The sequence below is a fragment of the Tympanuchus pallidicinctus genome, unplaced genomic scaffold (assembly GCF_026119805.1).
Source record: "Tympanuchus pallidicinctus isolate F22 unplaced genomic scaffold, pur_lepc_1.0 scaffold23, whole genome shotgun sequence".
NCBI classification, from domain to species: Eukaryota; Metazoa; Chordata; class Aves; order Galliformes; family Phasianidae; genus Tympanuchus; species Tympanuchus pallidicinctus.
The window spans coordinates 9,073,572-9,087,413 of record NW_026294740.1 but is presented as its reverse complement, the minus strand read 5'-3'; the positions used below and the strand labels follow the sequence as shown (position 1 = coordinate 9,087,413).

At 40.1% G+C, this 13,842-nt stretch overlaps 1 protein-coding gene across 6 annotated transcripts in view; it reads left to right on the top strand.

Moving 5' to 3' along the window:
• STXBP4 (syntaxin binding protein 4) overlaps positions 1-13,842 on the top strand; it is a 54,192-nt gene that overhangs the window by 7,981 nt on the left and 32,369 nt on the right. For 4 of the 6 annotated variants that reach the window (XM_052687795.1, XM_052687794.1, XM_052687793.1 and 1 more), the window contains exons 4-16: positions 14-109; positions 341-410; positions 1,213-1,287; positions 2,852-2,937; positions 3,582-3,711; positions 4,212-4,344; positions 6,201-6,307; positions 6,694-6,877; positions 7,763-7,841; positions 9,988-10,082; positions 10,538-10,634; positions 11,791-11,903; positions 12,572-12,658. In XM_052687795.1, coding sequence (XP_052543755.1) covers positions 14-109; positions 341-410; positions 1,213-1,287; positions 2,852-2,937; positions 3,582-3,711; positions 4,212-4,344; positions 6,201-6,307; positions 6,694-6,877; positions 7,763-7,841; positions 9,988-10,082; positions 10,538-10,634; positions 11,791-11,903; positions 12,572-12,658 — 1,352 coding nt within the window. Of the gene's footprint in view, positions 1-13; positions 110-340; positions 411-1,212; positions 1,345-2,345; positions 2,407-2,851; positions 2,938-3,581; positions 3,712-4,211; positions 4,345-6,200; positions 6,308-6,693; positions 6,878-7,762; positions 7,842-9,987; positions 10,083-10,537; positions 10,635-11,790; positions 11,904-12,571; positions 12,659-13,842 lie in introns of those variants that run through there. The other 2 variants (XM_052687799.1, XM_052687800.1) reach the window with 2 other exon arrangements.

The window sequence follows — 13,842 nt, the reverse complement described above, 5'->3', positions numbered from 1 at the left end:
TTTTCTTGTGCAGGAGTTAAAATAATTGGAGGTTACCGGGCGCAAACAGCAGAAGATTATGGGATCTTCATAAAGAGAATTCTGCCTGGAGGGGTCGCTGCTGTGGACAGTAAGTAACTTTATTTATTTCTGTTGCAAATCTGCTCTGAAGCAAAAGCTGTTGAAACAATTCTTTATTTTACTGTGTGAGGTAGGATATCTAAAATAGCGTGGCGTAGTCAGGATTCCTGATATTGCAGCTTTCTTTAAATTGAAAGAACATATCCTGTTTTATTAGTGTGATATCATATGTTCTGCACTCTCCTGTTGATTGATGAATTGCTGTTGATTTCACTGCAAGGCCGTTTGCTGGCGGGAGATCTCATTTTGGATGTCAATGGAGAAAACTTAACTGGAGTAACCAATGAAAGGTATGTGTGTCCTGTTAATTAGATGTTGATTAGAGCTTGGAATATGCTTGGGATTATTTGGACTGTATTGACCACTGATGAAAGATGGCTCCACTGAGGTCACTGGAATTGAGCTAGCAATGAATTGATCCGATAAATCTTATCATGCAAAACCATTGTAGAAAAGTGACAGGCATTTAAATGCTTTTGTAATGACAGAATGTCTGTTTTATAATGTTGTTCATTGAATGTATGTGTAAATAGCATTATAAGATACTGAGCTGTTAGGATATTTTTATAACCGTGTGCTGATGGAATAGTGGTGAGAGTAAATGATGCAGCTAACAAGTGTCACTGTAATGGGACAATTAAAGAGCTGCTGCTTCAAAAAAAGGCAGAATGGTTTCTGTAGCTGGATCACCAGAGATCGATGTGGAACCTCGTTCTGGAGTAAGATGTACATTTAAAATTCACAGTAAAGCTACTGTGTGTGTGTTGCCAGGTGAAATCCTGAGCAACGGAGTGTCTGAGCAATGCTCTTCTGCTGATGGAGCTGTCAGTTCTGAAGGAGATCCAGGAAGGCAGTAGGATCGACCAAGGAGAGATGGGGACAAAAGGGTGGGAGACAGAGGGCCATCCCAGGTTGTTGCTGTCAGCTGGCACTGACTCAGTTTTGGGTTATGATACTGACAAACTTTTTTCTCTGTATCCGGCTGTTAAAATGATCAACTGCATTACATATGTGTTCATTTTCCCACTACTTTAGCATTACCCACTTTGATTGAAACTTTGATGTATTTACTTAATTATTTTTCCCTCCTAGGGCCGTTGACATCTTGAGAACAGCTTCTGCATCTAATCACATGTCTCTGCTGGTTGCCAGAGATGAAGAGGCAAAGTAAGAGAAAAAGAAATCCTCAACTTCAAACTGACAGCATCCAACGCAGCACCTGAGGTTGTAGGGATCAGGATTGCTTTCAGATAGGATTAATCACAGAATTGCAGCACATGTCACATTTTCCAGTGTTGCATCTCACAGCAGTTTGCTTTCTTAGTGCCCTGGGCAGGGGGGAATGGAAGGCTCACTTTATCAAGGCTGTTGATAGCAGTAAGCTCTGGCTGATTTCAGTTTAATGAAGAGGATTGACATGTTATGTTACCAACCCTTATTGTTACAATTCATTTGCAATAACGATAGGTTTTTTTATACACTTCTCACATTTTAAAATAATAAAGAAGTAGGAATATATTAGATCTACAGTACCACAAAGATATATGATTTAAGCTGGTCTTGCCCTCCGAAAAAAGGCAAATTTGAGTATTGATTCTCCTCAGGAGTTTTCTTTTCAGTCTCTAATGAGCTCTGAATTAGTTTGGCTAAGTAGGTTAAACTGTTCACCACAGCAGGTTGTCCAGAACCTCCATTGTAAGTACATGTATGTGAAGTACTGCTTAATCTTGTCTAAAGTTAGCCATATAAACCGATACTTGGAACCACAGGGGATGTTAAGATCCACACCTGTAACCCTTCTGACTTAAATCTCTGGAGGAAATGGCTGTGACACCTCACCCTTCCTCTTCTGCTCCTTTATTTTTGTATTTGACAGTAATGACTCCCTGCTGCAGCCCTTGATCTCTCCTTTTTTCAGGCTGCCCAGATAGGTGAGGTGTGCTCTTAATCTGCTTTTATCTAAAGCATTCTGACCTAGTTCCTCTAAACTCCCTCAATAATTAAAACCCATCAGTCCTTTTGCCATCCTGGTGGTATGCTCAGTGTCCTGATGCTGTACCACTCTGCACAGTCCCTCACTCAGATGCCTCTGAGTAAATGAATTACATCACATCCCTGTGATAAAGGGTTCAATTTCCATTTAACTGGGTTTCTGTGTTTTCCCTGGGTTCAATGTTAGTTCAGTAAATGGTCTTTTTTTTTCTTTCTTTTTTTTTTTTTTTAAGCAACACATCCAACAAGATTTCAATAAGTCTGCAGTTACTGCAATGACAGGAACTTACTGTGGTCAGTTAATTTTGTCCTCTATCTTTAATTGCATATTAATTCAATGATGTTTCTGGCTTACATCAGTCTCGATTTTTGTGTATTTATTTTTACATTTTCTGTTACTGAGGTGTTCATAGCTCAGATTATTTAAAAAATCATGCTTTTCTATTAGGCTGCATCCAGGGTTTGATTAATAAGGAGTTGTTTCCTTTTCTGTAATGTGTGTACTTTGTTCTACATCTCTGCTGCTTTTTTGCCAGTTTGTTTTGGTAGGTTTGTAAAAACACCAGTTTCATTTTTTATGATCTTTTTTTTCATACCTTTTTTCATATTCCTTTTTTAGCAGACCTGTGTTATCCAGTCAGAGGGACTGACTGGCCAGCAGAGATGCTAGCAGGATGCTAAGGGTACCTTTAGCACCAGTACCAAGTCCTGACAAAGAGGATCTTTTGTATTCCCACAGGAAGGAATTCCTCGACCTGATGGATAAGTACGGCTCTCACAGTGACGCCCATTCTGCAAGAAGTTCTCCAACACAGCTGTTAGCTGGTGAGAGATTGCTTCCTGCCCTGACATAAATCTGTGGGGCAGAATTTATGCTTGTGTGCATTAGAACCCTGCATTGAAAGGCTTTGTGGGAAGGGTACTGGAGCAAGAGGGAGTCAGACAAAGCACGTTTACTCGGGACTTTAGGATTTACTTTATAGTCTGAACATGTGAATCACTTGGTTTGTGCCAGCTTTCCCAGCTCTAACTTACATATTCTACTGTCTACTTTCATCAGTTTTAGTTAATTGTGTGAACAGTGTTTGGCTGTAGAAAAGTGCCACAAGATTATGAATTACTAATAAAAATTTGAGCTAGAATACCATATTCTATGAGTTATACCACATTCATAGAACGTCTGTACACAGCAATCGCTGGACCATTACTCTTTTGGAAAGTTGTTGTGATTTTTATTTATTTGTTTATTTATTTCACCAAATTTTTGAACGTCATCCCTTGCTCTGTTGTGTCCCTGGAATGCTGGCTGCAATTCTTAGCTGTGTAGAGTTAAACTTTATTCTGTTGCCCAACTGCTCACAGTTTTCTGCTTCCTAACATGAAGTAATGCCACCGAGCCCTTAAGTGAGCTGAAACTGTGCTTTCTCCCAAAGGTGTGTTTTACTTCTCTTTTTTTATTGTTCTTTAAGGAAAACCTGTGGACAGCCTTTCTTCTGGATCATCCTCGAGGTCACAGAGTCCTCAGTTGCCTCCAGAGGACGTTATCACCACCGTCAGCAGAAAAGATTCTGTACCAGCAGCATCTCCAAAGATTGCAAAGTAATTCCCAAAACTGATGGTAACTTCCTTGTCTGAGAGGGAGTTGAGCGTTGAAGTGCTCAAAATTACTGTATTTTGAATCCTATGATACTGTTGATAACACCAACTGTCAGAGTATAGAAGTTTTTTTCTCTTTTTTTTTTATTGTTCAGTTGGTAAAGTTAGATTAATCAGATTGACTGTTCTTCTTAGAGTCTTGTAATGAATGCATGCTTCTGCCTCGTGTACCTGGATGGTCCATTGGAGGGAGAGAGAGAGAGAGAGAGAGAGAGAGAGAGAGATTTATAGTCTTGCAAAATTATATAGTGGTTCCTTTTGTAATTCCCTGAAGCAACACCCAAAGTTAGAGATTTTGTAGTAAGCAAGCTGTATCATGCTTCAATTCCATCCACTGGTTGTATCTGTTACTATGGTGCACACCTGTGAAATCAGTAGGCTTGACACTCATTTGTGAGTATGCAGAGCTGTGAGGTAAGTGTACATTCTCTTTCTCTTCCCAGGGGTAGTGCGTTTCAGATCATCTCTGTTTGCAAAGGAGCAAACCTTGGTTTGGATATTGTTGGAGGAATTGACAGAAATGAGGGGCCTTTGGTGTACATCCAAGGAATTGTCCCTGGTGGTGACTGTCATAAGGTAGGTGAAGACCTTTCCTTCTCACACTGTTGAGTCCCCTGTATTTTTGCCTGCATTTTGTGTACCAATATACATCATATGCACACATTGTCATTGTGGAATCCATTTTTGTTTCTCCCTGGACAGAATTATCTCATTGCACCGCAGCGTGGTTGCCTCGAAATGAAAATTATGTGAGTTTGTGTGGGGTAAACGAAGATCTTATTCCCTATTCCACTTAGGAGGCACTTGAGAAAGTGATTTTTTGTAAGAGGCTTTATGATGCAAGGAAAATCAGCAAGGAGGGGACAGACCTGCAGACCTGCCTTATTTTTTTCCCCCTTGCACTGGATTTAGCTGAATCCGTGCAGTTGAAAAGCATTGCATAGGCAAATAATTTCAAAAAATAGAGCAGACTTATAAAATGTATGAATCAGTACTGCTTTCTGTTTTCATTTATGACAAGTGCAATATGTAAAGCAGGAGAGCTTGTAAGTTTAAAAAATAAACAACAGAACGGCCTGGTTCAAATACACAGATCTGTTTATCTAAGAGTCTTCTTGTCATCCTTTGTTATTGTGGTTATTTGGAGGTGTAGATAAGCCAGCGTTTGCCATCTGCCAAGCAAGAGGGTACAAGTTAATTTCACAAGCAGTGAGTTTTGCTCCAAAATAGTCTTAAACTATTTCTGATTGAACATCTGTAGATTGAGGTTAATCCTAAAAGGCAGAGATTGAAGGGAAAAAATGCCAAATCTCTCCAAGGCTTCATAGATAAATGGTAATCCTCCTTCTCTTCCTTTTTGCTGTTTAGTTTTGGCTTTTGAAACATTTTTCTCATTGTAAGTGTGTAAATTTAAAGCACTTGCAGTCTGTCATGCTTGTAATTGATGGAGTGGGGCTGAGCCACGAGTGTGCTCTGTGTTCTGGTGTTAGCAGTGCTGGAGGTATTTTCCCTCTTTATCCTGTTGGAGAGACCTAAATGAGGAGTGCATTTTAAATCTCTGCCACCGGAGGGCAGCATTGAAATTGATATCTTTCACAGGTTGCTTGCAGGAGAAATGGAAGACCTGAGCTTTTAGTAACAAAGTGTGATCACATGCTGAAATAACATAACTAAATCTTAGCGTATGAGAGTAGTAAGTATGTCAAACTATATTAGTTTTATAAAGGTATTTCACTTTTGTAGTTTGATTTATGTGGTCAGGTTGCTTCTGTGATTCATTTCTTGAAAAATGAAGAACACGATGTTATTCTGTGTGTTACTTTGCACAATTGTCTGATCTGAATCTGTAACCATAAGCACGGGTGATGTGCAGTATGTAGGTGAATGCCATGCATTTTCAGTTAAATTTGTTAAGGCTTGTTTAAAAAGTGAGTGAAGAATGCTTTATATTAGTGAGAAATCTGCCCACGCAGATTGAAAGTTTTGTTTTGCAGACCTGAAGCAGGAAAGTGCCATCAATCCTGTGCTGGTAGAAAGACTGCAATGAACAATTCAACACAAAGTTAACAGTATCATTTCTATGATTATTTCTATGGTAATTCTGCCTGGCCGATTCCCAACAGACAGGTCTGCAGGTCTGCTTGTGTTGGTAAGGTGAATGTGGGAGGAGATCCCTGAAAAGTCCTGCTTAGAGCCAAGAATGTCTGATTCTTGAAATACAAATTAGTCCAAGTCTCAGCGGAGTTAATTAGTAAGAAGTTTCCACTCGTCTTATGGGTCGTTAGTTCTTGGTGAAGCAAATATCTATGGCTTATCTGTTTTCAACAGAAGTATGACCTGCTGTCCAAATTTCTTTACGCAACTTCACCAAAATCCAGTGTTGGTAGTTAATACAAAATCTGTGGTTTTGTTTTCTGTTTGCTGTGGATCAGGATGGACGGCTGCAGCCTGGAGATCAGCTTGTCTCCATAAACAAGGAGTCACTGATTGGTGTGTCCTATGAAGAGGCAAAAAGTATCATTGACAGAGCCAGGACGAGGTATCTGCCACTGCCAGACAGCTGCTCCAAAATGGGCTACTAGACAACAGTGAACACTGGGTTACTGTGAAATGCTCTGTGCTTAGAGGAAACACAAGGGATGTTCGTGGTTTTGATATATTCAGCTGAAATACTGTCATCACAGAAGGAGACTCAAATGCACCCCTTAGCTGTTTAAAACTGTGTTTGCATTCCTTTCAAAGGAGAAAAAGAAAACCAAAAAGCACTGCTTGCCTAATGGTTCTAATGGTAGAGAATAAAACATCTTTTACAGAAGAGGAAATAATGCAGTGTTGGGGAAAAAACGGTTTTTGCACTGGTAGTACATGCTCTCATGAATAGAATAGCATGCAGTATGCTGAAAGCTTTTTCATTTTTCATTTTAGGTTTGAAAGTTGTTGTGAAATAGCTTTTATTAGACAAAAAAGTGCTCCCAGTTATTCAGAGAATCTGCAGCGTCCTTCCAGCCTCGTCGCGCCTCCTGCAGCCTTTGCTGGACAGCGAGCTGCAGGCCCCGGTCCTGTGGCATCTCCTCACACAAACCTCGTGTCAGCGCTGCTTCCTAACGCTGTGAGTTTGCTTACTGCTCCTGTAGGAAGCAAGTGGCCCTTGCCTGGGCTTTACTGGAATTTCAGCGTAGGATTCTTTCAAGACACGTTGTGCAACAGCAAAATAAACACTGATGAGGGTGATAGGAGTATTATTTGACTTGTAGTAGGAAAACAAATCCTTTAAAATTAGCCACAACTGCATTTAGAGTTACAGAGTTCTTTCTGTTTCTTCCTGGCAGCAAAGCTTCAGAACTTGATATCTGCGAGTTACTCAGTTTTGTATCTCAGTGCCTGATTTCTGTGTGAGCACAGTGCAAATCTCACAGCTTGCGCTTCTTCTATGATGAAGAATTTTTTGCTTAAAAATCAGCATCCCAGGAAAATGAGAAGTTTTCTTTATTTTGGCTAAGAGGCAGCACAGTTCATCCTCAATGTAAAGGAACAATGCTGAACACAAGAAATAACACTTGTTTAGTTAGTGTATGATTTGTATTAAAAAAAAACAAAACAAACAAAAAAAAACCCAACGTTTTGGAACAAAATAAAGCATTTCCTTTGAATGAGGAAGAACAAAAGATTCCCCAAACAGAATCTGGTTCTCAATTGTTTTCATGTTCTCAATTCTTGCCCGCTTTCTTTCCTCTCATGGGTGCAAGCATTGAAGCAAGTTGCATGAAAGCTTTGCTATTTTCATCTGTGAAAATACTGAAAACCCTTGGAAGGTTTTGATAAGGCCCTGGTCTGAGTTCTGGTTGCTGTACCTTCTCACTGTGCTTTGCATTTTCTGTTGGAGTTTTAGTTTGTTCAGCCCTTTTTTTCCCTCTCTTGGTTCATTGTGTGCTTCTGGTCTGTTTGTGACCTACTTACAAAATGGTGTTTCATGACTTTTGATTTCCTTTCACAGATGGAAACTAGAGTCAAAATGGAAGAGCAGTCTCCAGTTACTTCTGCAGAGAGCAGTCCTCCTGATGTATCTGTTCGTGGTAAATGCTGGTTTAATTCCCTGTCGCTCTTTTTTTCTTTAGTATTTGTCTTAACAGAAAATAATATGTAGTAAGATTCTTTAGCATTCTAAAAAAAGGAATATTGCACCATTTTATAGTACAAAATGAGCAGAGATCAACGGATTGTGCAGTTGCTGCTGTCAGATATAACAACAAACATCTGAAACCAAACAAAAATGAGTGATCACAACATTTGCTGTATGGCAGTAATGATAACAGACTTAGTAGAAAGCAGATAATGAGGACTCACATATAGATCAAGATTATGTTGCCATAGAAACTGTGCTTTCTTGCCTTAATGAAATTCTGTGGATGTATATTGCTTGCACATTTTTTTAATCAAGGCTTTGGAAGTACAGGCATAACATGCAGACCTCTTAGCACTATTTCAATAACAAACAGTGCATGTGTGTATTTGAGAGCTGTGACATTACAAGCTGAGGCTGCAATCACTTGGATTGTATCTTCAAATACATGTTATGAAAGCAGCAATAGGGAAAACTAAAGAGAGGTTCTAGAATTTGGTCAGAACCGAGTCTGAACTGAACACCTGTCGTTCCTTTGAGATGCTGATATGCAGTGCATGTATAAACAGTGCAAATGCAGACGTGATCGTGAGATCCTCACAGAAAGCAATAATGAAACTGTATTCCTGTATGAAAACCTGAACAATGTTCTGGGCAGCAGTAAGGAAGCAGAACCTGTGCTTCTTTCTGTTTGAGGGGGAAGACCGATGAGATGAAGGACAAACAAACAGCATCTGATTCATCCTAGATGTTTCTGCACTGATTATTTAAGCTGTGCTTGGGTTTTTTGTGGCCCACGTTAGATATCCCAATTCCAGATGAAAGCCTCCATAGTGCAAACCTGACTGGTTGGTTTTCTTCCCTGAAGGGTGAACTGATGGAATATGAGCTTTTGATACTGCAAAGGCTGTAGTTGAATACACCTGGAGTTTAATGATCTCAGCTCTGTCGTACTGATGATTAAAAACAATGTGATTAAATCAAAGGCACGAGACAAACAGCTGTTGCTGGGTGTGTTCAGAATAGGAGGCTCGTTTAGTACAATGCAATACACAGGAGCTTCACGCTGCCTAAAGAGAACAAGGCTGCAATTTGTCAGCCTCTCTGAAGAGCGTAGCTAACAGTAGAAAGCAGAAAAACCTGCAGCTCCAGCTTGAAGTTTGTTGTCACTTTTCACTTCAGTTGTCGCCAGGCTTTAACCAAAGCTGCTACTTCTCTCCTGTTGCCCTTTTCCAAGGATAACCATGAAAAATTGAAGTAGCTTTGGGATTTTTTTTGAAATGCCATAGGAAAAATCAGCATAATTTTGAGAAAGTCCTGCAGAAAGCCGTGCACAAAGCTTTGTCATTCTGAGCTGAAAGAAAGAGTGCCAACTGAACTGAGGTTCTAGCCCAGTCTTCAGAATTTAATACAGCATGGGAGAGGCATCGGAGATGTTCAAGATGTTTTGGTTTATGCTTTTTGCCTCCTCTCGTGCTGTTGTATGCATGTGAAACATGACAAGGCTGTAGCTGCATTTTTCAACTTCCATTAGAACTTAGTGCACTGTAATGAATTAATCAATGCAACTAGTTAAAGTTATGCAAAACTGCAGCATTTCTGACTGAACAAACTGGAAGGGGGGTGATAAACACTTGGAATATGGAACTTAATGGATGGCAGTCCTGGGAAGAGTTCCTCCCCAAAAAAACCTGCTGAGAATCCTACTGGAATTCAGGCTGAGCTACCTCTGCACATGCTTAATTGGCAGCAGGGCATTGCCTCTCTTCCCACAGGGTTCTCCAGATCACTGGATGTGCCTTTAGGAACTGTTGATTGTGCTGAAGGTGTGTCTTTGAAGATCTTTCTTGGAATTCACAACAGTGTTTCCCCTTCTGTTTCCAGAGTTTTGCTGTGTAGATCTGAGAAAGGAAAACACTACAAAAAGAAGCTGCGTGTTTCATGAACACATCGAATTATTCTGGTTTCTCTCTATTAACTCAGTAGTTGCAATTTTTTTAAAGAAAATTCCAGATTAGTTTAAGGTATCAATACTTATGTTTTTCAAAGCAGGAATTACAACTGAATTGTTACTGCTTGGTTTTTTTTTTTCTTCTCAGTCATTGCCCCCAACCAGAGCAATGGTTACAGTCTGCCAGGAAGGAAGGCTTCCTTGAGCTCTGCTATTCGTCTCAAAGCAGAAAAGCTAGAGAAGGTAAACAGCATCTTCTGAATCTTCCTCCCTCCCTCCTTATAATGTAAAGCATTTGGAGGGTATTCCTAAGTTGACAAAACCAAAGGTATGAATTTGAGGCAGCTCTTTCAGGTTCTGGGACAATATTTCATTTTATATACTGGGCAAATTACTATTTTTGTTAATCTAATTACTGATTAACTCTTCTGAGGATCTGACGTCCCTCAGGATTTTGAAGAAAGTTATTAAGGACAAAGGGTTTTGCTTATTATGCTCATCTGTATTCAAGGTTAAATAATATCTGAACATCTCTCAATTAGAACAAGAAGTCACAAAGAGTGTCTGGAATAAAAGTGTAGTCAGTGAGAGTGCACTCTGATGCAGAAGCTCTTTGAAGTGCAGCTCTGTCCCTGCAGCCATTTATCCCTGGTCCTTTTGGTGTTTTTTTTTCTCCAAAATAAGTTTTTTCTTTCCAGGCATTGAATTATCTTGGGATTCAGCCCTCAGCTGAACAGCAGCAAGCCCTAAGGCAGCAACTTCAGAAAGATTCCAAAGGAACAGTGTCTTTTGGAGGTAATAATTTCTTAATTACTCTGGAAAACAGCAAGATGTATGAATACAGAAATAGCAGATGTATTTTCTGTCAATGTCAGATTGCTACCACAAATAAAACAGTACTTCAGGGCAGAAACCTTTCTATTTAACAAAAATAAGCTTAAAATTCTGAAACGAAGTGACTGTATCTGAGAGGTAGAGAAAAGAAACGAAACTGACAGATGGTTTCACTTGGTCAGCTGGTGACAACCAAGAAGAGCTATTATGTGTGGAGAGACATTTGTGTGCAGCCCAGCACGCTGCTTTGTCCAGTTTTTTGCTGCTGGTTGTGGCAGTGCTGGTAGGAGACACCAGCAGTTTCAGAATATTTGTTTTACATTGAGATATTTTATTTCCAATGCTAAAATTGATGGAAATTTCCTGAAATTTGTGAAAAACGGCATCAAACACTGGTAATAAAATTTAATGCAACTTTCATACTGGTACAAAAATAACTGCTTGTACCAAATCATCCACACGTGACACTGGATTTCCAGGTATCCTGTTGGTGAAGGTGGTGGATCTTCCATCGGATTTTGTGGTGCTCACAAACTGACCTTCACGTTTCCTCTCCTGGTGTAGCAGAACGTTTTCTTTGATAGGTTCAAAATGAACGGTAGGTTCGGGCCGCGCTGATTGTCACAGCGTTTGTGAAATTTCCTTGTCCAACATCGCTTTTCCCAGGCCTCTGTCAGAGTTTTGAAGGCTCCCCAAGGTACAGTTGAGCGGTGAGCAAGCACAGAATTGTGTCTTTCCTGCAGAAGATCAATCCACAGGGCAGGGTGGGTGTAAAGCAGGTGTGCAGATCTCAGGTTTCCACAGGGGTCTGCAGGTGTACGGCATCTCTTAGCAGGTACTTGGAGGTTGAACTCTGGTTTTCCTTTCTCCTTCACAACTTACGAAGCATTTTGTGCCAGGACCTGTTCTTATTTTGCCAGCTTGCTTCTGTTCAGAGGGCTGTGTCTGACAAAACTAAGATTTATGTTTTCCTTTAAGAAAATTGTGGAGAGCAGATGCTGCATTCTGAGAGCAGCCTTGTATCGTGCTCTGAGCAGTTGTGTTGCACCCACTGATGCTGCTGCTGACACGAACCTGCAGACTGCAGCAACAAAACCTGAACTGTTTTGTTTTCTAGATTTCATTGAAGTTTCAAGGAATCTGTTCTCTGTGCAATTGGATGCAACAGATGGTGGCCAAAAACCTGTAACGTTTGGGATTGATGAAATTGCCAGTTTGTTAGATTTGCAGGTGAAGTGTGTGTGTGTGCAGTGTTCAGCTGCTGGGAGGGGATTATTGGGGAGCTTAACGTGTGAGATTATTCCAAATCTTGGGCAGGTTTTCAGCACAGCCCCCTGTCATGCTGTGCTTTAAGATAACCCAGTTTCCATGAAGCTTTTCAAAGCAACCTACATTGCAGAAAGCAATTCACATAATGATGTTGTTGTGAGTACAGACAACAGTGATTTGCCAAGGTTTCTTAAATACACATTGCTGCTACCTGTGTGCATTATAAACAGTTATGGGGTCTGGTGATTTGTGCTGCTGCTAAATGGAATATCACTTCATTCTGGAGGTAACTTAGGAGTGAGTGCCAAAGCAGTGTATTTGTAGCATGGGAAAATCTAAATACAATAATGTGTTATTTAAAATATTGAACAAAGTGGTGACTGTTAGTGGAGTGGTCTTGACACTTTGCAGTAGTTTGGCAGTCCTTTGTGACAGGAAAAATTACTTGATAAGTTGCTGAGAATTTTCTTAAAAATTCTTCATGATTTCAATAATATTTTCCAGAGCTTTAAATCATTCTAAAATCATTCTCTCATTTCATTGACAAGACCTTTTAGGGTAGGATGTTAAGGATTATGAGAGATGCACATAGGACTGATTTCTAACAGGGCCTGTTTAAATGTGCGCAGTTTGTAACCTGGGATTCTTTGGAGGATGACATGGAAAAGCTTAAGAAGGAAAGAAATGAAGCTCTAAAAGAAATGAGCAAATTAAAGGTAATACTTAATTTTGACTTGTGTTATTTTAATCAGGAGTCGAATTTTTGTGTACTTTGCTGCTTTGCTTTTGACACTCAAGTTGTGATAGATAAATAAAAAGGCAGAGCAAACTGCATAATGCTTAGAGATCGTGTGCTCACAGTATGGAGAACATGAGCTTTATTACATGGACCACGAAGACTTTTAAATCTGATTCACAGGGAGGTGAGGCTGAGAAGCCATTTCATTGAAGTGTCTTTGGAGAAGTGACTGATTTGCAGAGCAGTTTAATTTGGAAATGTGTGATCCTCACAACCACAGTGTCTGAGCAGATGCTGATAATTTTGAAAGAAGTTAACTGGAAAATAAATGAATCCATTTGCAAAATTAATGCGTGTTTTCACAGACATTATGAAACACTTAATATCAAAAGCAATTAATGTATTTATTTTTACTTAATACCTGGGTTACAACCATTGTCCCGTGGTCTTGAATTTCTTTAGCAATCCAAGATGTAAAAAAAAAAAATAAATTCTATATTCAGTGCCCCTAACTCTTGTTCTTGGACATGAGTGGGAAGCGTGATCCCAGGGTACAAGCAATTCTATATGTTGTCAGCTGGCCCAACAAATTCATCCTTGCTAGAGACTGCAAAAGCTTTGGGTTGGTGCACACAAAGAACTGTTCTTCACTCTGTGTGCAAGGACTCTTCTCACAAAGAACTTTGTACTGAAATGAAAGAGCCTGGTCTCCAGTGATCAATTTGAAGAACTGGATACTGACCAGGAGGCCTTGAATAGCTGATGTTGAAAGCTGGTGAGGTCAGCTTATGAGAATCGCCCCATTTCTTTTACTTTTCCTGTAAACATCTGTAAGCTCTGCCTCAGTGTGAGCATCTCTGTGCTTTTATGGCACTTCTTTTAATAAACTTCTCCAGAGCTTTTAAGCTTCTGGAAATGGTGCAGGTTGTGGCAGCACAGCCTGACTGTGCTGCTGGTGTCGGTAGGCAGCTAAAAGAGTGGTCAAACACGGTGCTGGAGATACCTTGCTGTGAATGCCAGGCTGTGCAGCACGCTGCTCGAGCCGCAGAGGTGTCTTTGTTCTGTGCACTTTCTCTGTGGCTGTACAGCAAGAGGCTTAAAGCGTGTTTTATTTGCATTGCAGAAACATTCAGTGTGTAATCCTCAGATGCTTGAGAAATG